The sequence below is a fragment of the Bufo bufo genome, chromosome 2, assembly GCF_905171765.1.
Source record: "Bufo bufo chromosome 2, aBufBuf1.1, whole genome shotgun sequence".
Lineage (NCBI taxonomy): Eukaryota > Metazoa > Chordata > Amphibia > Anura > Bufonidae > Bufo > Bufo bufo.
Genome location: NC_053390.1, coordinates 50,394,134 through 50,419,614, shown reverse-complemented (window position 1 = coordinate 50,419,614; position 25,481 = coordinate 50,394,134). Strand labels below are relative to the sequence as shown.

Sequence of the window (25,481 nt, the reverse complement as noted above, 5' to 3'; positions counted from 1 at the left end):
TATACCCATGCTGGGTGAGATAAATATCTTGGTCAAATGCCAACTTTGTATAAAAAAATGGGAAAAGTTGTCTTTTGCCAAGATATTTCTCTCACCCAGCATGGGTATATGTAAAATGACACCACAAAACACATTCCCCAACTTCTCCTGAATACAGAGATACCAGATGTGTGACACTTTTTTGCAGCCTAGGTGGGCAAAGGGGCCCACATTCCAAAGAGCACCTTTCGGATTTCACAGGTCATTTACCTACTTACCACACATTAGGGCCCCTGGAAAATGCCAGGGCAGTATAACTACCCCACAAGTGACCCTATTTTGGAAAGAAGACACCCCAAGGTATTCCGTGAGGGGCATGGCGAGTTCCTAGAATTTTTTATTTTTTGTCACAAGTTAGTGGAAAATGATGATTTTTTTTTTTTTTTTTTTTTTCATACAAAGTCTCATATTCCACTAACTTGTGACAAAAAATAAAAACTTCCATGAACTCACTATGCCCATCAGCGAATACCTTGGGGTCTCTTCTTTCCAAAATGGGGTCACTTGTGGGGTAGTTAGACTGCCCTGGCATTCTAGGGGCCCAAATGTGTGGTAAGGAGTTTGAAATCAAATTCTGTAAAAAATGACGAGTGAAATCCGAAAGGTACTCTTTGGAATATGGGCCCCTTTGCCCACCTAGGCTGCAAAAAAGTGTCACACATCTGGTATCTCCGTATTCAGTAGAAGTTGGGGAATGTGTTTTGGGGTGTCATTTTACATATACCCATGCTGGGTGAGATAAATATCTTGGTCAAATGCCAACTTTGTATAACAAAATGGGAAAAGTTGTCTTTTGCCAAGATATTTCTCTCACCCAGCATGGGTATATGTAAAATGACACCCCAAAACACATTCCCCACCTTCTCCTGAGTACGGAGATACCAGATGTGTGACACTTTTTTGCAGCCTAGGTGGGCAAAGGGGCCCATATTCCAAAGAGCACCTTTCGGATTTCACTCGTCATTTTTTACAGAATTTGATTTCAAACTCCTTACCACACATTTGGGCCCCTAGAATGCCAGGGCAGTATAACTACCCCACAAGTGACCCCATTTTGGAAAGAAGAGACCCCAAGGTATTCGCTGATGGGCATAGTGAGTTCATAGAACTTTTTATTTTTTGTCACAAATTAGTGGAATATGAGACTTTGTAAGAAAAAAATAAAAATAAAAAAATCATCATTTTCCGCTAACTTGTGACAAAAAATAAAAAGTTCTATGAACTCACTATGCCCACCAGCGAATACCTTAGGGTGTGTACTTTCCGAAATGGGGTCATTTGTGGGGTATTTGTACTGTCTGGGCATTGTAGAACCTCAGGAAACATGACAGGTGCTCAGAAAGTCAGAGCTGCTTCAAAAAGCGGAAATTCACATTTTTGTACCATAGTTTGTAAACGCTATAACTTTTACCCAAACCATTTTTTTTTTACCCAAACATTTTTTTTTTATCAAAGACATGTATAACAATAAATTTAGAGCAAAATTTCTATATGAATGTCGTTTTTTTTGCAAAATTTTACAACTGAAAGTGAAAAATTTCATTTTTTTGCAAAAAAATCGTTAAATTTCGATTAATAACAAAAAAAGTAAAAATGTCAGCAGCAATGAAATACCACCAAATGAAAGCTCTATTAGTGAGAAGAAAAGGAGGTAAAATTCATTTGGGTGGTAAGTTGCATGACCGAGCAATAAATGGTGAAAGTAGTGTAGGTCAGAAGTGTAAAAAGTGGCCTGGTCTTTCAGGGTGTTTAAGCACTGGGGGCTGAAGTGGTTAAGGTGAGTTAAAAAAAAAATTATTCTTTTTTTTTTAACCCCCTCCAGCCCTATTGTACTATGCATTCTGTATTAAGAATGCTATAATTTTCCCTTGCACATTTTCCCGCAACGCACCCGCATCTTATCCGGGCCAAAAACATGACGCCCGTGTGAAAGAGGCCTTACTTCATTAAGTGATTTTTTCCAGTGTTTCCAGGGGATATTGTTTCTCTAAAAATTGTCTCTATAGAATAGAGCCTAATTTTTTTTTTTTTTTCGTTTTCTTTCCTTTAATTTCCTCTTCTAGTTGATCCAATTTTTTAAATAATTCTGCCTGTAAATTAAAATACTCATTACTTTTATCAAAACTGTCTATTTTGGATTTTAACTGGTTACTAAGTTCTACCACAATCGGTTCCCTTCTCTGTATCACCAGTCTGACTAATGCTGTAGATTGTAACTTGAAAGAACATTCCCATTGGGAATTGAATTCTTCATTGCATAAGCCAGTAGCTGGTGTTTTATATAGGGTTAATCCTTTCGAAAGGATTTTTAGGCTCTATAGAGACACAAAAGGGTTATAATAGGACACAAATACCAAAACACACCAACCAAGGAGGAAGCACAAATACACAAGATTCACAATGTATTATAAATGTGTCAACACAAAATCGTTCTCAGGCTTTATCTAGCCCTCTTTTAGGGAAGAGAAAATACCCATCTCAAGGCAACAAGCACAAGAAAACACATCACAAGCACGGTCATACAACGAGTCAACCACATGTATACAACAAGTCACCATCAGCACTGACACACAACATTCACATGGAACAGATTATTTACAGCAATATGTCACAGCTAGTATCCAAAGCAAACACAGATGGGAATAACACAAATACCAGTACAGATACAGCAAGCAAGCATCCAAATACCGAATCGCAGCAAAAAAAAAGAGAACACGAAGGGGAGTAACAAAACGAAGGATCCAAATTTAAAATAGGGAAAAAGTAGAGGACAATATAGTTAATTTGAGTTCATCTACCCTAAATGAAAGCCAGAAAAAAACTGCTAAGTAAACGTCTAAAATTGATGCCTATATTGGCATAGAAAAATACATTAGGAAATGATGTTGTAAAAAAATATTTCATGAAAAATCCAGAACAACAACAAACCATAGAGACAACAGAACATCAACATGTGGATGTAAAAAATAAAATAAAAAATGTATCTAAGGCAGGAGATGGGTAAAGAAATCATGGCCTTTAGGGGGAAGCAGATAGAGGAAAGCTTAAAGTAAATAAATATAAGGGAAACAATTTAACTAATGAGGAAATAAAAGCAATTAAACATCTACAACAAAATCAGGAGATCACAATTCACCCTGAGGATAAAGGAGGGGCGATTGTTATCTTATCTTCTAGTCTGTTACAAAAAGATCCAACGGAAACATATTCTAAAGCGCTGTCAGATCTATGCCATAGAGCTCTGGACAGGGGCATATTAAATAAGTGGGAACCCCCAAGAGACTCCCAGTGTTTTATTGTATACCAAAAGTACATAAGGATCCCAACAATCCGCCAGGAAGACCCATTGTGTCAGGCATAGGATCTGTGACGTCCAACTTATCTTAATATTTGGACCGCTTTCTCCAACCCTATGTGGGAGACACCCCTTCCCATCTTTAAAATCCCACATCCTGTAATAAAAATCTTAGAAACATTGGTATGTCAACCTCATTGGATTATGGCAACGATGGATGTGAGCTCCCTATATACAATCACGATCAAGGCAATATAAATCACGATCAAGGCATTAAAGCGGTTTCAAAAATCTTAACGCAAAAAAAACATATTGAAAGCCGAACAAATACAGTTCATGTTGGATGGCATACATTTCGTTTTGCCACACAATTATTTTTATTTTGATTCAAAGTTTTATTTACAGACCACAGGGACCGCCATGGGTACCAGATTTGCCCCCAGCTATGCTAATTTACATATGGCAGCATGGGAACAGGATGTTATAACGTCCAGGCTGGGGGCAGGTCTGGTCCTATGGCGGAGGTACATAGATGATATTTTGTTAATTTGGGATAGAACACATTCAGAATTAGAACAATTTATTGAGGAAGTGAATAACAAACAACTTAACCTCAAATTGGTACCCCATATAAGTACTAAGATGGTGGAGTTTCTAGATTTAAAAATATAAATGAGTGCAAATTCATTTGTATGTAGCACATACAAAAAAGAGTGTCTAGAAACAGCTTTTTATTACATACGAGTTGTCATCTTCCAAGATGGCTACTGGGTATACCTGGTAGTCAATTCAAGCGCCTCAAAAGAAGCTGTGCTAAAAATGAGCAATTTGAATTAGAAGCGCAACAAATGACACAATTGTTAGAGAAACGATATCCCCTGGAAACACTGGAGAAACCACTTAATGAAGTAAGACAAATAGATAGGAATACTTTCTTTACCAATAAATCACAGTCACAAACCGGTACGGATGAAACTATAAAGCTCATTATGCCATTTAACATAGAATATAAAAAAGTTAAAAATGTTATTGCAAAACATTGGCACTTGATCCAAGAAGATAAAATATTAGGACCGATTTTACCTAGTCGACCCCCAGTCCTATTTAATAAAGCACCAGATTTAGCCTTACAAATTGCCTCCACTATCAAAAAAATGGAAATTAAAGCAATAAGTACTCCATGGAGGACATTAAAAGGGTTTTACAGATGTGGCATTTGCCACAACTGTAAAATGACTAAGTTTGACAAAAAGACAACAGCAATTAAATCTACAGCTGATGACTTTAGTTGGGAGATCAGAGAAATATTGACCTGTAACACTAAGGCAGTCATATATATAACAATACACTGACCGTACAGGAAGAGCCCTAAGAATCTGAATCGCAGAACATATGAATGGATATGGGAAACCTTCTCTATCACATCATTTTAAGACCTACCATTCTTGTAATCCAGTAGGGTTAAAATATATGGCTATACAGTCAGAGAAAAGAGATTGGAGGGGAGGTGACTTCATATCCAAAATGTCTAGGAGCGAGTCAAGAAAAATCTTCGAGTTCGGATCCTTGATGCCTGCAGGCCTCAATTCAGAACTAGAAGTCTTCGGACTTGTGTAAGGGGATGGTGGGGCGAACAACACGACAGGTCGTGGCCAGGCTGTTTATCAGCGCCATGACCTGTCCTGGGTCCTCCCCATCACCCCCTTCTAAACAACACAACAAATCACAGCAGACAACAAGGGTGCATACCGTATATTTTGCCCCATAAGACGCACCCCCCCCCCCCCCAAAGTGGGGGGGAAATGCCCCTGCGTCTTATGAGGCGAATACTAATGAGCGCTTCCAATATGGAAGTGCTCTTTAGTACCAGAGGACCAGGAAGTAGTGAAGGCTCTGTACTCACCGCTTCCTGGTCCTCGGCTGTCGGCTGTGAAGGCTGCGCACAGTGTGAGGGTGCTCTGTGACCTCACGCTGTGCGCGCCATTTCACAGCACAGCCGACAGCAGGAGGAAGAGGATCGCGATGTGAGGAGCGGCAGCGTCCAGGAGCAGGAGAGGCAAGTGTTTTTTTTATTTTGTGATATGATGCTGAATTATGGCTGGGGGCTGAGTACATATGGCTGGGGTCTGATATGAGGCATGGGGGTCTCATCTGAGGTCTGATTGGGGGTCATTCACATTGGGGTCTGATCTGAGATCTTATTAACATTGGGGATCTGATTGCTGATCTGAGGTCTAATAAAAAATAGTTTTTTCTTATTGTCCTCCTCTATAACCTATACGGTATATATTTGGATCCTTTATGTAGGGTATACATTGGAGGTATTCATATCTATACGGTTTCCCATCTGTTTATATTTGTATTTTTTTATTTATTATGTATCTATATATTGTATACTGTGTTCACTAAAGAATATATAACCAATTGCAATTAGTCTATATTAGAGCAATATCTGATATTTAAGGCTAGTAGGTACGTATCATTTGTATTTTATGTATGGACCTAATGGATATAGTCCCATTATTTTTAGTTTCAGTATTACATTGTGGGTCAATATATACGATTAAGAAAATATAATGATTACCTAAGAAAGCATTGAATATACTTAGTGTGAACAACATATTGATACCATAGACACCGCCTGGTCCAGATTTTTGCAAATACCCAAACGTTCGATATAAGAGGAGTGACTAATGGTCCTGTTTTAAATACAATTATTTTTACCACTAAAGAAAGAACAAGTTTCTGAAACGCGTCTGGCGATTAACAAGACGGCGTAATCGGCTGAATATACTGCAAGTACAATCTGGGAATAATAATCCGAACTTTAAAAAGAAAAGATTTCAAGTCCGCCGTGGGTAAGAGCAAAGTACGCATGCGCGAAGATATCCCGGACCGGCAACCGGTGGTGTGAACTGGTTCTCTATATAACGTGGCGCAGAGCACGACATCAAAGAGCGGATAATATAAAGGAGATTGTTTAAACCCAGCCATACATTGCAGGAAATAAGCCATAAAGACCGTCGTTATAATCAACAAATGCGAGATCTCCGCATGTGATTTTAAAAGGACCGTGACTGTGCTGTGGAGATTTTCAATCATAATTATAGTATTTTATGGGGGGGGGGGCAGGATTTATGAAATGTATGTATAATATGTAGATGGTTATTAAGTGTATCTACTGTGAGCAAACCAGATTTATTCACATTAATTTATACGGGTTCTTGTTGGTACAAGGCCGGTTGTGCTCCAGCTATATGTTAGTCTGGTTAGCAATGTTTATTAAAGGGGTTGGCCTAGGATATGCCGCCAATGTCTGATGGGTGCGACTCCCGCCTCTGGGACCAACACCCATCTCTAGAACGGAGCCTGCAACATGAAGGAGAGCACGCTCCATTTCTATGGGACTGCTGAAAATAGCCGGTCGCTGACTCTGCTATTTCCATCAGCCCCATAGAAGTGAATGGAGTGGTGTCCCATGCTTCACTTCTAAGCTACTTCCAAAAATAACTGAGCATGCCACTGGGCTATTCACAGCACCTCCATAGAAATGAATGGCGGGCGGTTGCACATGCACAGTCTGCTCTCCTTCATTTTGCGGTCTAGTGATAGGTGTGAGTCCCTCCTCCACGACCTGCATCTATCAGTCATTAGTGGCATATTGCTAGGATATGCCACTAATGTGTGAGATGGGCCAACCCTTTTAACTTATTGTCCTGTATATACCTTGTTACATACAAGCTCAAACTATCCTGTTCGTATGTGCTCTGTAGTATTGCCTTTCTGTAAGACTCTGTTCACATCTGCCTCAGGATCCTCCATAATATTTGATTAGAACAGGGATCAGCAACCTTGAGCGCTCCAGCTGTTGTGAGCAGAGCAAGTATGCATGCTGGGAGTTGTAGTTTCACAACAGCTGGAGTGCCGCAGGTTACCTAACCCTGGACCAGAAGATTAGCACTCCATTATAAATCAGTGGGGTGTGTTGGTGTACATGACGTGACGGATCTACACTGTGTCCTGTTTTCTGCGTGGACTTTTCCGGGACCTTAATATGGATGACCTGTTCTTTGGATAGCTCATCAGTATCGGACCAGCCAGGGTGCAACTCCCCGCACCCCCACCGACTGTTTGCGGGAGCCGCGGTGTGCTAGAAACCAGGCACAGCTCCATTCAGTGTGTAGTGGTCATGCCTCGTCACTGCAGCTCACTCCCATTTAAAGTATAACTGTCGTATATATTTTTCTTGGAGTATTGTATTGTGATGATTGATATCTCCTTGGTGGCCCTATTTCAACTTTTCACTGTGTATTCAATTACCCATTAATTCCACAGTTTTGTTCCCTGTGCTGTCTACTTTTTTCCTGTGCTTAAAATAGGGTTGCTAGGCATGGTCCGTCTATCTGTTGATAGACTGAGGAGGCAGAAGCATGCAGGGTCAGATTACTGACAGCCAGGGACTGTAAGTAAATGATTAAAGCCAGGTCCTCCCCAGCAGCTGATAACAGTGCCTGGGCTGTGTGCACTTCTCCCTGTCCCTGCACTTGGCAGATGCTCCCTCACTCAGCAGAGCTGGAGAATGCAGAGTTGAATCAGCGCAGACCAGGGAAGGGAGATCTGCCGTCTGCTCAGTGTATAAATGAAAGCAACATGTGGTAAGAGGACCCCTCTGTGCTGCAGGAGATTAACCCTTTAGGGGGGAGGGCTCTGGTTACTGACACTTTTGGGGGGCTATTGTTACTGGCTAGTGAGGGCAGGCGGGATTAGCCTCAGGGTGAGGGCAGTGGCGGCCATCTTAACTGAATAGGGAAATTGCAGTTTTATGCAGACTGGTTGCTAAGGGCTGACTCTTATTAAATATGGGGTAAGTCAGTCTAATAGTAACTGATTCTGGAATATCATGTTATTAGTAACTACATATATGAAAATTGAAATTAGGGTCTAAATGTGACAGTTCTCCTTTTAAGTGATTAGGGGAGAGCTGCAGTAACCAGGCATGACCACTGTATATTGTTGCAAGTTGAAGCTTTGTTGCAGATGCTAAAAAAAAAAAACCTGTAAAAAATGTTTCTTACGGCTCATGCACACGGCTGTTGTCGTTTTGCATTCCACAAAATACGGATACCGGCCAGGTATCCCACACTTTTCATGGGTCCTGTTGTAGAAATGCATATTTTTGTCCGCAAAACGGACAAGAATATGACATTTTCTATAATGTTCTGAACGGTCGCATGGATGCAGACAGCATAATACGACTCGAATACTATCCATGTGCTGTCCGCTTTTTTGAGGCACCGTAGACATGAGCAGGTGCATGTGCGCAAAAAATGTGGATCGGAAGCGGACGCAATAGATGTTCGTCTGCTTGAGCCCTTATGGACCATTGGCTCCCATATAGCGCCCTATGTACTGTATTCTGTACGGCTTAGCCACCTCTCTACCTACCTAGTCAGCACATAGGATAGACTTTCATTGGGGTAGTAAACATATAGATATTCTATACATTCCAATAGCTCGTATATCATAATGTGACTTTACCTTCATTTTTCTCTTTTGTGGCCTCTCTCTTCTTCACAATTTACAGGGTTAAAAATCACGACAACCACGTCGCTGCAAGAAGCCTTTGACAAGCTCTCCCCTCGCCCTGCCGGCATTATTGATCAGCTCAGCGCGATGCCGAACAGCACTGAACCTCTGAAAGTGACCGCCAGCGTCTACATCCCATCTCACGGGCGTCTGGTGTGCGGCCGGGAGGACGGGAGTATAATTATTGTCCCAGCCACGCAGACGGCGATAGTTCAGCTGCTGCAAGGAGAGCACATGCTGCGGAGAGGTCAGGAAATCCTCACTCTGCACAGAGATAATGCATGAGAAAGGGAATAGGTGTTAGGGAATTGCATGTGCAGAAATTCCCTAATATACCTGTGTGATTTGGAATTGCTCCCTTTATAAGCTGGGGTGATACTAACTACTAACTGATGATTGCTGGCGATGCCCGTGCAGGACTGTCAGATAATTGTCTCTTTAATCTGGTGTAATGAAGCCATATGGCAGGGATGGCCAACCTGCGGCCAACCTACAACTCCCACCATGCCCTGCTGTAGAATAATAGATGTAGGCAGTCTGGGCATGCTGGGAGTTGTAGTTTTGCAACAGCTGGAGAGCCTCAGGTTGGCCATCCCTGCCATATGGGAACCACTGCTAATATAAAGCTGAAAGTGAAGCAACTTTTCAAGTAGTTTTGATGAAATATCTGCTGCTGTTTTCGTGTCTACAGCTCCTATGCGTCTCCGTGATGACAGACTATATAAAAAAAATAAGTCAGACGCCGCAGTCATTACTCTAGCACTCTTTGTAGGGTCTGTAAAATCAGACTCCATAGGAGCTGTGTACATAAAACGGCAGTAGATATTTTAAAGGAGATTTCCGCTATGTAGTCAGATCCTGCAGGCAGTAGACAAGATGGCAGATGGAGAGGACATGGCTGCAGGTTGGTTTTCTGTCTGTTATAGAGACCCCCTAGGTTTGCATAGGAGCTGTAGGCGCAGTAGAAGATTCTTATTTAAAGGGGATATTTTCTGGATCTTGGATATTGATGGCCTGTATTCAGGACAGATCCTCAATCTCACATCGGCGGGGTCTGACTTCCGGCACCCCCACCTGCCGTCTGTTTTGGGTCTCTGGTAGCGGAAACTATACAGTGGATGGATCCGGAAGCAGAAGGCTCCATCCACTGTGTAGCGGCTCTGCCAGCTCCGTTCTGGGAGCCGATCCGCAGTACACCGCTGCCTGAAACTACACCGTAGATGAATCCTTCTGACCACTGTGTGCTCCGGATGTAGGACCCTACCGATCTGATATTAATCACCTGTCCTAAGGATAGACCATCAATATCTAAGTGCCAGAAAGTCAATTTAAAACTTGCTGCGTTCTTTTTGGTTGCATTTTCTATAAGAAATAAAACTGGCTGCACAGAATGACTGGGGCTTTGTTCGCTGTCCGTCAGTCTCGTTATGAAGCCATCTTTGTGTAGTCTGGTGATGGACCTAATGGCATGTTCCTCTGGTTCCTTAGGTTGGCCTCCTCACAGAACATTACGCGGTCATCGGAACAAGGTCACCTGCTTACTGTATCCTCACCAAGTGTCCTCCCGCTATGACCAGCGCTATCTCGTATCAGGAGGGGTCGACTTCTCCGTCATCGTATGGGACATTTTCTCCGGAGAGATGAAGCATATCTTCTGCGTTCATGGGGGTGAAATCACACAACTGCTCGTCCCACCAGACAGCTGCAGTGTAAGTATCCCATGAAATGGAAATTACCTGTTATTGATGATTTACCAGATGCTCCCATGATTTTCGTGCTGTCGGTGACCAGAACACAACATTTTAATTTTAATGGCTACTACCCAGTGCTTTAGCATATTGAAATCCTCTACATCAGGGATGCCCAACCTGTGGCCCTCCAGCTGTTTCAAAACTACAGCTCCCAGCATGCCTGGACAGCCTACAGCTATCGGTCTACAGTACGGCATTGTGGGAGTTGTAGTTTTACAACAGCTGGAGGGCCGCAGGTTGGGCATCCCTAAAGGGGTTGTCTCACCTCAAACATTGGTGGCATATCACTAGGATATGCCACCAATGTCATATAAGGACCCACTCCTATCTCTTGAACTAAGCTTCAAAAGAGAACGAAAGCGCACTGCGCATGCACAGCCAGGCTCCATTCATTTCTATGGGAGTGCCATTTCCGGCAGCTCCATAGATGTGAATAGAGTGGGGGCCTGCACTTGTGCAGTGCGCTCTCCATTAATTTCTGTGAAACTTCATAAAAATAGCTGAGCGTGCCGCTATTTCCTTCACTCCCATATACATGAATAGAGGGAAGCTGTGCACGCGCAGAGCGCTCTCCTGAACTTTCGACACTCTGTTCTAGAGATAGGTGCGGGTCCCCGGGGTGGGATCTGCACCTATCTGACATTAAAGTTTCGAGGTAAGACAACCACTTTAAGTGTTTTACCGTTTACATAATACTAAAGATCCAGCGAAGAGTTATAACATTTACTTAGTATGGAGCCATCTGGTGTTCAGATTGTATGAGTAGTATGTGCACGTCCACCTAATGAGCTGACTGCTGATGGTCACACATGCTCAGTCACTCTCCTCACAGCCAGTTCTCTGAATACTGATCCTATGCAAGGCAGTCGGTAGGAAAATCTTTCTGCCCTGCCGGTCAGAAAAGGATCACAGCCTCTGCAGTAAAATGGCAATATAGCTGAGAAGACTCCTTCTGCAGGGGCAGTAAGAAAGGACTATATTAGCTGCCAGAGGGGAAAGAGAACTGACTATGCTGGTAGAACAGATTAGCAGATGCATGTACTAGAAACACAGCCTTTCTAGACTTTTGGTATATATATGATTCAAGGGACACCGTCCAACATATTGTATGGTTGCTGAAATACTAAACCTAACAGTGCCCTCACCAAAAAATGTAAAAAAAATAATATATATGTATATATATATATATATATATATATGTGTATATATATATATATACACTTATCAAATGACAAGGCAGCACTTCCAGCTTTAGGTGGTAGGGTGAAGACCCCAAAACTTTAATCCCAGCGCTATATATATATATATATATATATATATATATATATATATATAGCATAAGAGCAAAGGCAGTACTGAATTTCTGGCAAAGAAAGAGTTAAATACCTCCGCTAGTGCATGTGGGTGACTGATAGCAGCTTGTCTTATAGTCACCTTCATAAGAGGCTGGCATTATGTTTAGTGGTCCCTACGTCCCCAAAGTATCCTTTTAAAATGACCCTTTGCACCCCTGAAGTGGCCCAGGCCTTATTCTTCCAAGAGTTGGCACAGCCCCTGTACCCCACAAGACGTTGTCTCCTGTCTCCTGCATTAATTATGTCTTCTGTAAAGCCCAATTATTGAAGCTTGAGTTTAGTGCTCAGCAGAAGAGGGCAGGGGGACCAAGGACCACACGGGGGGTACTTGTGCACTGCAGTTGCCCACCACCGCTGCTTAAGCTGTTGTGAAACTACAACTCCCAGCATGGATGGAGGTGCATTTTGACAACAGCTGGAGATCCACAGGTTAGCAGAACCTTTTTGTAGAGTCTCCTTCATATACACCTCATTCTTCTAATTCTGGCTAATCTTCATCACCTCCTCCAAGAAGGAAGGAGCCCAGTCCGTCGTCTTCTCCACTCCGTTAATTAGCGGCAAACCACTGCTCTCCCTTCTGGTATCCATCACTGAAACCGCAGCCCGGGATAATGCAGTCAGCGTGATCTCAATTTGATTATCTTAATTATTGTCTGTTATATGAAGGAAAAAAATAATAATTGCCCTAAATAATAGCATGTAATGAAAAGTAAAAAGCTTTAGTTAATTGGTTATTATAGATTGCAGTGCGTCACAGGACGAGTCATTTCCTGGGGTGTCAGGTTTTATCTCCATCCTTCACAGGCCTTCAAGAAAAAAATCTGGGATAAATAACCCCGAACCGTCATTTGTCACATGATAATGCATCCGACCGGGCGCGGGGCACCCACTTGAGTAATGGGCGTCAGGAGCCGAATACGCGGCTGTTCCTGTAAAGGTCCGCCTGCCAGACAAATAATATGACAGCAATAAGGCGGAATATAGAAGATGAAATTCACAACTATAAAGACAAAATCAATGGAGAATATTTAGCAAGAAGCTAATTATTGTGCCGCTCGATACGATAATACATTATGTCATTGCGTAAGAATTAATAGACGAAAGAGATTACACGCAAAGATCACTCTTTTGTGGCAGCTTTCGTTCCCTGTCGTCAGCCAGTATGTATCGGGACTAGGTGGCGACTGGTCACATGGCGCACACGACAGATTTAGTTATTCAGGACTAAAATCTGGACGATCTATCCTCAGGAGAGGTCATCAGTACCTGATTGGTGGGGGTCTGACACCTGGTACCCTCCCCAGTCAGCTGTTGGAAGGAGCCGTGCAGACTTTGTCTTGGCGTCTGACGTCGCGTCCATCCGGTCACAGGGCTGGGATCAAGTGAATGGCATTGAGCTGCAATACCTGGCACTGTCTAAAGAGGGCAGCAGCGCTGGTCTGAGCACTGTGGGTCCCTTCAAACAGCTGACGGCTGGGGTGCCAGAAGTCGGACCGCTCCAGTCTGATCTTGACGTATACTAAGGATAGGTCATCAAAATGTAAGTGTCGACCAACCCCTTTAATGTATGGCTGCCTTGAGGTAGTTGTCATATGCGATGCGGTGTGTGCCATTCTTCTAGGTTTTGATGCATTTTGCTAAGGAGATATTTGGAGGGGCGGCGTGGCAGTTTTAGATCCTTGTAGGTTGTAGTTTTTTTCCCATCTGAGCTATAGTTTGCACAGTGCCCTATGGAACATGTGACTGACACCATTGACAATGATGGACGCCATTCGCATATAATGGGTTCCACTTTAGATCGCTTTGGGGTCCTCCAATGCAGGTGTACACTTAGCCGTCGGCAAGGCATGCCTATTAGGCTACTTTCACATTAGCGTTTTTTGGCGGAGCAGTCATGGATCTGCAAAAACGCTCCCGTTACCATAATACAACCGCATGCATCCGTCATGAACGGATCCAGTTGTATTATGTCTTCTATAGCCATGACGGATCCGTCACGAACACCATTGAAAGTCAATTGTCAAGTCTATTGTGTCAGAAAAAACGGATCTGTCCCCATTCACTTACATTGTGTGCCAGGAGGAATCCGTCTCGCTCCGCAGGCAGCGTTTTGGTGTCCGCCTCCAGAGCAGAATGGAGACTGAATGGAGGCAAACTGAGCGGATCCTTTTCCAATTAGCGAAAAAACAGGGATGAACAGCACTCCTAAGTAACGGTGCGGTGGGTGCACGTCTCCGGGCGGTGGTAAAAATACCCCCCAATTCAGCGTACATAACAAAAGATGAGAAAAATAAATGATTTTCCATTTAGAATGCATTAGGGCAAAACTGATCCGTTTTGGACCACTTGTGAGAGCCCTGAACGGATCTCAGAAATGGAAAGCCAAAACGCCAGTGTGAAAGGAGCATTAGATAGCCATTAGCTAAATGCTCATTCAGCCGGCAGCTCTCTCTTCCTATCGCCTTCTGCGTTTAAAAGAGTGAAATCCACAGCTAATATATACAACCTAAATTGACATGCTGTGGATTCAAAGAGTATCTGTCAGCAGGATCAACTCTATTAAACCAGGCATATTGCCCGGTAGGGTTGATCACGCAGAGTGTAGTCATATGTATCTTTTATCTTTAGGGTTAATAGTTGCTGAGAGGTATAACTTTTTTTTATATTTTAAGCATTGCTCCAGTGCCGAGTTTGTCCGGCGACTTGGCATCTGTGTGGTGAATAAAGGAGGAGCTGGGAAGCTAAGCTTTTGGTTCTCATCAGATCCACTGCGCAGGCGCCGAGTCAGCGCTTAGGGCAGGGAATCTGCTGCCGCTTCCCAAGACTGGGAAGCGGCATCTAATTTAGCTGGCGAGAGACTCCTGTCAATCAAATGGGGATGGGGTAGTAAACAGAGCATAGGGGCGTAGCGCTTGCGGTGCTCTAAGTGCTACTGCCAGCCTTATGGTGCTCGAAATAGGGCATTAGCAGAAATATTAAAAGTTCTAATTAAATAGAGACAAAAGAAATATGTGACTTTACTCGTTATGGCAATATGCCTAGTTTAATAGGTTTGACCATGCTGACAGATGCTCTATAAACTCCTCACCACATGGCAAGGCGTATGTTGGTGTTGTTGCCGAATATTTCCACATTGTGTGGATGAGATTTGTGAAACTGTACTGTTGTGAACACTGTTTATTTTCTGCACTCAGTTCCTCTGCAGAAAATCTGCCACAGTTACTGTACGTATGCCCATAACCTTACTGTTTGCACCAAGTGTGCGATCCCTCTAGATGGCGCTGTTTAATTTCTGCCTGCCCATCAGTTTAGATGAAAGCAGAAGGACCACCCCATCCGGTCGCCAGCACATCCTTCTCCCTGATCTTCCCTGTGGTTGTCCTTATTTCCTAGGTGTTGTCCACATGTTCTAAAGTGCGTTATTAGACCAAGCGTCACGTTCATCGTTTGAATACTGTTGCTAGACCTTGATATAAATCTGTTGAGTATATATAGAAGGCAGTTGTGTAGATCAGGGAGTGTGGAATTCACACCGATAACGCAACGTAAATGGTTAGAAAGTTTCCTCACACGATTTGGAGCCCATGACTTGCTTCCCGTCTGGTCTACATGAATATGGTCCCAGCATGCTCTATTCATGTCCGAGAACACCTGAGCGAGTGTGCATACTAGGAATTTGCAGTTTCATAACAGCTGGGGTGCCAGAGGTTCCAGACCACTTCTCAAACATCTTGAAGACAAGCTGGTAGCAATACCATTCGGGTGAATCTCCACCTTTTTATTGTGTTAATTTAAGGTCCGAAATTCCGTGCGGAATAATTTCTTCTTATATCTTTATACTGATTGACACTCTTTTTTTCTGATACACAGCTCTAAATTCTCCTGTGTAGACTGAGTGAAATAATAAAATTCTAGCTTCCTGCAGCCACCACTAGAGGGAGCTAAACATATGTTATTATTGAGTTTACTGTATAACCAGTCTACAATAAGCTCTTAAGCTCCCTCTAGTGGAGGCTGCAGGGTATTAGAATATTATCATTTAAATCTGTGTTCATGCAGAGGATTTGGATCTCTGTCTCAGAAAAAAACTGCACTATTATTGCTGTAAAGATATTTTGGATCTGTTTAGTTTACAAAAAACAGGTATTCTCAGCTGGACATTTCGTGTAGGATGAATAAATGAAAGCCTCCTTTGCCTTACTTTGCAGACACGAGTGCAGCATTGCATCTGCTCGGTGGGCAGTGATCACTCCGTCGGTCTTCTTAGCTTGAGAGAGAGAAAGTGCATCATGCTGGCTTCCCGCCATCTCTTTCCCATCCAAGTCATAAAGTGGAGACCATCGGACGACTATCTGGTGGTCGGCTGCTCAGACGGCTCTGTCTATGTCTGGCAGATGGATACCGGTAAGTATTAAAGTACAATTACACTGTTTTATCCTTAAAATAGCATCGTGTCCTGCAGAGTCTGATGGCCTGGTATGGCAGGAGGCACCTCTATCGCTCAATTATTCATTTATTATTAGAAGAAGAATCGGCAGCAGCTGTACGTCCGCGAGTGACCCTTTTAATATGCAGGATAGTAGATAAAAAAAGCTGTGTGACTCCCGCAGGAGATGTCGTCCACCTTTCTAGACTCCAGAATGACTATCCTATCTAGGAATAAGAGATATAGGAGTTGGGGATGATGCATTGCACCGTAAGGCACATTTGTCATTTGGAAGTCTGGGAAAGCTGGGTGGCGAGAAGGGTTTCCTAGTTAGCAGTGCAATTAGGGACCTGTACCCTGTACTGCCGAGTCGATTGATGCAAAGCTGCTTCGAATGATTACTAGATAGTTCCCACGCAATGACAGAAGCACTAGACCAGGGATGCTCAACCTGCGGCCCTCCAGCTGTTGTAAAACTACAACTCCCAGCATGCCTGGACAAGCCACAGCTATTAGGGCATGCTGGGAGTTGTCGTTTTGCGACATCTGGAGGGCCCCAGGTCCCTGCTCTAGAGAGTAGTCTTGTACAACATCCAGATAAATAGTTTTATGGTTATTATGCCAACATCTGCATCTATTTGGGCACTGAATGGGTTAAAAAAAATTGTGTTCCTGGTCTGTAGCAGGTTAATTTCTGTGGGACAGAGATGGGGGGGGGGGGGGGTATAGCTCTATAGCTGGTGGTCTCGGACTGGAAAGGGGTTTATGAAGGTCTTGTTCAGTCAAGGATTTCATGTCTGCATCTCTGCTGGTCTGTAGCAGAGATGGGGTTAATTTCTGCACCCTTTTTGTCCTGGGACAGCTTCCCCGGTGATCTAATATTTATGACCTATCCCGAGGATAGGTCATTAATATGGGAAAAGCGGACAACTTCATTAATGCCTTTCCCTGGTGGTCTAGGGCAGGAAAGGAGTTTATGTCGGCATCCTTGGTGGTGTCGGTGTTTGTGTCACCTCTCCAGTGCTGTTCTTGAGCAGGTATAGCTCAGATTCCTGCCCTGACCATAGGGATGAGAGCAGGGATACAGCCTTCACTAAGGGGGAGAGGTCACGGAGTGAAAGGAACACTCGTACTGCATAGTAAGGCCGTCCTGAGAACCAGGATTAAAAAACTAAAGATAATTCAGGGATTTATTTGTAATAAATGTGTAGATTTTTGGGACTATCTTACCTGTATGAGCAGCTGTCAGCAGGGTCAGCCCTAATAAATAACGCATATGGCTTGGTACGGTTGATCCTGCTGATTAAAATCATGCTTGAGAAAGTTGGCGCTCCTGACAAAAAAAAAAAAAAGTGCACCCAGGTGCGAGGCCAGCACTGGAAAGGTGCACTGAGTGGATAGCTCATGCCCCTCAGTGCACTGAAGCCCTCATTTACATAAAGAATAAAATCAGCACAACAGATTTTCACAAGACACAAGTTTTTTAGTCAGCAGAATCAACCCTACCAGACAGGATGCGTTGTTTAACAGGGTTGATCCTGCTGACATATGCTCTTTAACCACTTAAGAACCACAGGTTTATACCCCCCTAGTGACCAGGCCCTTTTTTACAAATTGGCACTTCACAACTTTAACGGTTTATTGCTCGGTCATGCAACTTGGCACCCAAATGAATTTTACCTACTTTTCTTCTCACAAATCCAGCTTTCTTTTGGTGGTATTTGATTGCTGCTGAGATTTTTCGTTTTTCTGATATTAATCAAAATAGACCGCAATTTCCTCAAAAAAAGTGTATTTTTAACTTTCTCTGGTTAAATTGTTCAAATATAATTACATTTCTATACAAGTTTGTGTCAGAATTTATTGTGCTACATGTCTTTGATTAAAAAAATCCAATAAGTGTATATTTATTGGTTTGCGCAAAAGTTATAGGTACAAAAATGTGAATTTCCGCATTTTGAAGCAGCTCTGACTTTCTAAGCACCTGTCATGTTTCTTGAGGTGCTAGAATGCCAGGATAGTATAAATACCCCCCAAATGACCCCATTTTAGAAAGTAAACACCCCAAAGTATTCGCGGAGGGGCATGGTGAGTTTATGTATGATTTTAATTTTTTTTTTCACAAGTTAGCGGACAATGACACTTTCTGAGGAAAAAAAAATATATAAAGTTTCCATTTCTGCTAACTTCTGGCAAAAAAAAAAATAAATCTCCCACGGACTCACTATGCCCCTCAGTGAATACCTTGGGGTGTCTACTTTCTGAAATGCGGGCATTTGTGGGGTGTGTTTACTGTTCTGGCATTTTGGGCGGGGCTAAATTGTGAGTAACCCTGTAAAGCCTAAAGGTACTCGTTGGACTTTTGGCACCTTTACGCACCTAGGCTGCAAAAAAGTGTCACACATGTGGTATCGCCGTACTCAGGAGAAGTAGGGCAATGTGTTTTGGGGTGTATTTTTACATATACCCATACTGTGTGTGAGAAATATCTCTGTAAATGACAACTTTTTCCATTTTTTTTATACAAAGTTGTCAATTTACAGAGATATTTCTCTTACCCAGCATGGGTATATGTAAAAATACACCCCAAAACACATTGCCCTACTTCTCCTGAGTACGGCGATACCACATGTGTGACACTTTTTTGCAGCCAAGATGCGCAAAGGGGCCGAAAGTCCAACGAGTACCTTTTATGAGGGAATTTTTAGGCATTTGGATTCCAGACTTCTTCTCACGCTTTAGGGCCCCTAAAATGCCAGGGCAGTATAAATACCCCACATGTGACCCCATTTTGGAAAGAACACACCCCAAGGTATGTATGGCCAACATTAGGAGTTTCTGCTATTCTCCTTAGGCCTCATGCACACGACCATTGTTTGGGTCTGCATCCGAGCCGCCGTTTTGGCAGCTCGGATGCGGACCCATTCATTTCAATAGGGCCGCAAAAGATGCGGACAGCACTCTGTGTGCTGTCCGCATCCGTGGCTCCGTTCCGCGGCCCCGCTAAAAAAATATAACATGTCCTATTCTTGTCCGCACTTTGCGGACAAGAATAGGCATTTATATTGCCGGCACCCGTTCGTTCCGCAAATTGCGGAAGGCAACACGGGCGCCTTCCGTTTTTTGCAGATCCGCGGTTTGCGGACCGCAAAAAACGGCACGGTCGTGTGCATGAGACCTTATATTGAGCATATGGGTAATGAGATTTATTTATTTTTTGTTCAGCCTCTGGGCTGAAAGAAAAAATGAACGGTACAGATTTCTTCATTCGCACCGATCAATGTGGATGAAAAAATCTCTGCCAAAAAATGTGCAAAAAAATAAAATGAGGGGAAAGGACATAGGAGTGCTTGCGAAGTAAAGCTGCGATCGCTAATAAAGATCCAAAAAGCTCAAAAGTGATCTTTATAGCGCCGCAGCAATTTTACGGTGTTTTTGCAGTGATCAGAAAAAAATTAATTCTGTCACTGCGGTGGGGCGGACTGAACGCAAGTGTGCGCACAAGATCAGGCCTGATCGGGCGAACACTGCGTTTTTTGTAGAGCCTAAGGTGACCCTAATGTACTGATATAGATCTGATTGCGATCAGTCTTGATCACTTACAGATACTATATAGTACTAGTGCTAGCAACAGCGATGACGCTAATCAGCGACTAATCAGTGACTGCGGTGCGGTGGGCGCTAACTACCTAACAAGTAGCTAACTACCTGGCGGTGATGAGGGACCCTTAGGCCCCATTCACACGTCCGCAATTCTGTTTCGCATTTTGCGGAACGGAATTGCGGACCCATTCCTTTCTATGGGGACAGACTTTGTCCCGCTCGGATCCGGAATTGCGGATCTGCACTTCCGGGTCCGCACTTCCGTTCCACAAAAATATAGAACATGTCCTATTCTTGTCCGCAATTGCGGACAAGAAAATGCATTTTCTATATAGTTCTGGCAATGTGCGGATCCGCAAAATGCGGAAAGCACATTGCCGGTGTCCGTGTTTTGCGGATCCGCAAAACACATACGTACGTCTGAATGGAGCCTAACAGGGGGGTGATCAATGACGGGGGTGATCAGGGAGTCTATATGGGGTGATCAGGGGTTAATAAGGGGTTAATAAGTGACAGGGGGGGGGGTGTAGTGTAATGTGGTGCTTGGTGCTACTTATTACAGAGCTGCCTGTGTCCTCTGGTGGTCGATCCAAGCAAAAGGGACCACCAGAGGACCAGGTAGCAGGTATATCAGACGCTATTTACAAAACAGCCTCTAATATACCTTTCTGATGCGATTTTTTTTTTTTTTTAACATCTACAGCCTGCCAGCGAATGATCAGCGCTGGCAGGCTGTAGATCAACTTGTGAACTGCGCGATCCTGTGAACGCGTGCTCCTGTGAGCGTGCGTTCACAGGAAATCTCGGGTCTCACGAGATGACGCCAATAGGCGTCGCTGAGCCCTGAGAGCGCTGCCGCCCGGATGCCTATTGGCGTTACATGTGCGGCAAGAGGTTAAAGTCTTTTTCCCATCTTATGAAGTGGGAAATCACTAGGATATGCCATTATGTTATGATCGTTGGAGGTTGGACTTCTGGAACCAGCACTGTTCCTGAGAATGGAGGGGACGCAGGTTACCCCCATCTATGTGCCCAAATAGAACACCACTATGGCTGACCTGATCCGCCCTCGAGTTACATGGACGGCCACTTGTCTGAAGTTACATCCACTTTTCCCCTGCATTGGAAGGAAATGCCTGGACGCAGTTTCTTTTTGCAATGTCTGTTGATCAGGGGTGTTGGGATGGGGACCAGCTGTCCGGGGGCGCTCAGTCTGAAATGTGATGGGGGTGGAACAAGGGGCGCTGGATACCCCCCGTGTAGTAATAGTAGGACGGGCAGTGTGGAGCTGCTGCTGATCTGATGGGTTATGTATGACGCTCTTCTTCAATTGCTTTTATTGAACTATGTGCTTACGTCTCACAGCACGGATCAATGTGTGTGCGGCGGGGCCTGACTCTACCGGAGGCGCAGCTCTGCCGGCACTGTCTATAGTCACACTGGCCCCAGGCTGTTTCTCTAGTTCCTCTCCACAATTAATAACCTAATTGCTGAAACAGGCTGGACAGTTTATATACATCTTGTTATACGTCCCGTATACATGCATCATTATATACTGCTGCATCCTCCAGGGCGATCCACTCCGGCTTGTGGGTTATACACATTATTCACACATGGATGGGTGGTGCTGAGGTGCAGTACCAGGCACAGCCACATGGATGGGTGGTGCTGAGGTGCAGTACCAGGCACAGCCACATGGATGGGTGGTGCTGAGGTGCAGTACCAGGCACAGCCACATGGATGGTTGGTGTTTAGCTGCAATACCAGGCACAGCCACATGGATGGTTGGTGTTTAGGTGCAATACCAGGCACAGCCACATGGATGGTTGGTGTTTAGGTGCAGTACCAGGCACAGCCACATGGATGGTTGGTGTTGAGGTGCAGTACCAGGCACAGCCACATGGATGGTTGGTGTTGAGGTGCAGTACCAGGCACAGCCACATGGGTGAATGGAGCTGAGGTGCAGTACCAGGCACAGCCACATGGATGGTTGGTGTTGAGGTGCAGTACCAGGCACAGCCATATGGATGACTGGAGCTGAGGTGCAGTACCAGGCACAGCCACATGGGTGAATGGAACTGATGTGCAGTACCAGGCACAGCCACATGGATGACTGGAGCTGAGGTGCAGTACCAGGCACAGCCACATGGATGGTTGGTGTTGAGGTGCAGTACCAGGCACAGCCACATGGGTGAATGGGGCTGAGGTGCAGTACCAGGCACGGCCACATGGGTAAATGGTGCTGAGGTGCAGTACCAGGCTCAGCCACATGGGTGAATGGACTGAGGTGCAGTACCAGGCTCAGCCACATGGGTGAATGGAGCTGAGGTGCAGTACCAGGCACAGCCACATGGATGGGTGATGCTCAGGTGCAGTACCAGGCACAGCCACATGGATGGGTGATGCTGAGGTGCAGTACCAGGCACAGTATGAGTGGCGCTGAGCTTCAGTACCAGGGACAGCAACAGGTTTGAATGGTGCTGAGCTGGCGCACATTCTAGTCACAGCAGGGCCCCTTGCCCATTCCTCCATCTTCCGTCCCCTCTTTCCTCACTAGTCATAGCAGAGTCTCTGTCGTCTGTGACTCATGACAGTGACCCTTCTTTCCAGTGGTCACAAAAAGGTCTCACTTTTCCCCCAGATGTCATAGCAGTGCTTTTCCCAGTTAGTCTCAGCACATTCCCCCTTCTCCCCAGTACCCCCCTGTTACACGGAAGGCGCCCATTCCCGGTGCTTTCTAACACTGTTTGATGCAGGGGGAGCACTGACACAGGGGCTAGAATTACACATAACGGAGTCTCAATCCCGATTACTTACCTCTATAGGCCCCGACGGGCATATGGATAGGGGATGTCTAAAGCAGACGACCCCTTTTAAATAATGCAGCAGTTCTTCTAGCTCCTTCCAGTATCTGCAGTCGATAAAGGGACTTGTAAGAGTTCTCCGCTTTAATAAAGCGGTGGCTCTTGCTATCACACCGCCATGTGTTCTACTTCTTTGAAGGTTGATCAAGAACCTACAGGGGATCTAAGATACACTTCAATGTGTGTCTTTAGATTGTCTTGCAATCAAAATTAAATTAGGTAATGCCCCCCGTGGCTTCCTCTGATCGCAGGAGAGGCGGCGAGAGAGCCTGCAGCTTTAGCGGCGATTCCACTATTGATACATCCAGAGCCAATTACTGCAACGATTTTCTCAAACAAGCTTAGCTGCTCCTCGCTGCTGAGAGGTTGACGACATCTCTGGGCTCCACGGCAAGGGAGGCCGGGAACAGAGTTCAGAGCAGGAGGACACCGCTTCTCTCATGGCCAGCGCGAAAGATGTGGCCTTTGCCTGTAAACCAGAAGGTATTCTCCATTGGAAAGGACTTGGGTGACAGCGTCTGCATTAATGTAAAGGACCAGCATTAGATATATATATATGAAGGAATCTATGAATCTAGGAACCTATGAAGGAATCGATTTGCTTGAGATATATATATATTACACTGCTCAAAAAAATAAAGGGAACACTTAAACAACACAATGTAACTCCAAGTCAATCACACTTCTGTGAAATCAAACTGTCCACTTAGGAAGCAACACTGAGTGACAATCAATTTCACATGCTGTTGTGCAAATGGGATAGACAACAGGTGGAAATTATAGGCAATTGGCAAGACACCCCCAATAAAGGAGTGGTTCTGCAGGTGGTGACCACAGATCACTTCTCAGTTCCTATGCTTCCTGGCTGATGTTTTGGTCACTTTTGAATGCTGCCGGTGCTTTCACTCTAGTGGTAGCATGAGACAGAGTCTACAACCCACACAAGTGGCTCAGGTAGTGCAGCTTATCCAGGATGGCACATCAATGCGAGCTGTGGCAAGAAGGTTTGCTGTGTCTGTCAGCGTAGTGTCCAGAGCATGGAGGCGCTACCAGGAGACAGGCCAGTACATCAGGAGACGTGGAGGAGGCCGTAGGAGGGCAACAACCCAGCAGCAGGACCGCTACCTCCGCCTTTGTGCAAGGAGGAACAGGAGGAGCACTGCCAGAGCCCTGCAAAATGACCTCCAGCAGGCCACAAATGTGCATGTGTCTGCTCAAACGGTCAGAAACAGACTCCATGAGGGTGATATGAGGGCCCGACGTCCACAGGTGGGGGTTGTGCTTACAGCCCAACACCGTGCAGGACGTTTGGCATTTGCCAGAGAACACCAAGATTGGCAAATTCGCCACTGGCGCCCTGTGCTCTTCACAGATGAAAGCAGGTTCACACTGAGCACATGTGACAGACGTGACAGAGTCTTGAGACGCCGTGGAGAACGTTCTGCTGCCTGCAACATCCTCCAGCATGACCGGTTTGGCATTAGGTCAGTAATGGTGTGGGGTGACATTTCTTTGGAGGGCCGCACAGCCCTCCATGTGCTCGCCAGAGGTAGCCTGACTGCCATTAGGTACCGAGATGAGATCCTCAGACCCCTTGTGAGACCATATGCTGGTGCGGTTGGCCCTGGGTTCTTCCTAATGCAAGACAATGCTAGAGCTCATGTGGCTGGAGTGTGTCAGCAGTTCCTGCAAGACGAAGGCATTGCTGCTATGGACTGGCCTGTCCGTTCCCCAGACCTGAATCCAATTGAGCACATCTGGGACATCATGTCTCGCTCTATCCACCAACGTCCCGTTGCACCACAGACTGTCCAGGAGTTGGCAGATGCTTTAGTCCAGGTCTGGGAGGAGATCCCTCAGGAGACCGTCCGCCACCTCATCAGGAGCATGCACAGGGGTTGTAGGGAGGTCATACAGGCAAGTGGAGGCCACACACACTACTGAGCCTCATTTTGACTTGTTTTAAGGACATTACATCAAAGTTGGATCAGCCTGTAGTGTGTTTTCCCACTTTAATTTTGAGTGTGACTCCAAATCCAGACCTCCATGGGTTTAAAAATTTGATTTCCATTTTTAATTTTTGTGTGATTTTGTTGTCAGCACATTCAACTATGTAAAGAACAAAGTATTTCAGAAGAATATTTAATTAATTCAGATCTAGGATGTGTTATTTTTGTGTTCCCCCATTTTTTTGAGCAGTGTATATAAATATATATATATATAACAAGCAAATCGATTCCTTCATAGGAACAAATTTTCACTTTTTAAAGGGGATTTCCGTATTGACCCCACCAATATCATATTGGTGACCTATACTGAGGATAGGCCATCAATATGAAAATTCCAGAAAACCCCTTTAGAGAACTCCCCTGCTGGCAGATGACTATGGCCCCCCATCTCACGCATGCGGCGTTACGATGAGTATCAGCGCATGCACATTGATCTGGATACATATCGATTCAATGAATTTTATGGCGCATGCGCAATCCCAGCCAGATAATTTGCACATGCGCCGACCCTCGCAGTAACGGCCCCTGCACAATAATTTTATTGCCAAGCGAG

The 25,481-nt window shown here is 44.6% G+C and overlaps 1 protein-coding gene across 2 annotated transcripts in view; it reads left to right on the top strand.

The window, feature by feature from the left end:
- Positions 1 to 25,481, top strand: part of WDR7 (WD repeat domain 7) — a 363,534-nt gene that overhangs the window by 48,439 nt on the left and 289,614 nt on the right. For both annotated transcript variants that reach the window (XM_040421053.1, XM_040421054.1), the window contains 3 exons: positions 8,919 to 9,167; positions 10,409 to 10,629; positions 16,235 to 16,430. In XM_040421053.1, the coding sequence (XP_040276987.1) occupies positions 8,919 to 9,167; positions 10,409 to 10,629; positions 16,235 to 16,430 (666 nt within the window). The remainder of the gene's footprint in view (positions 1 to 8,918; positions 9,168 to 10,408; positions 10,630 to 16,234; positions 16,431 to 25,481) is intronic.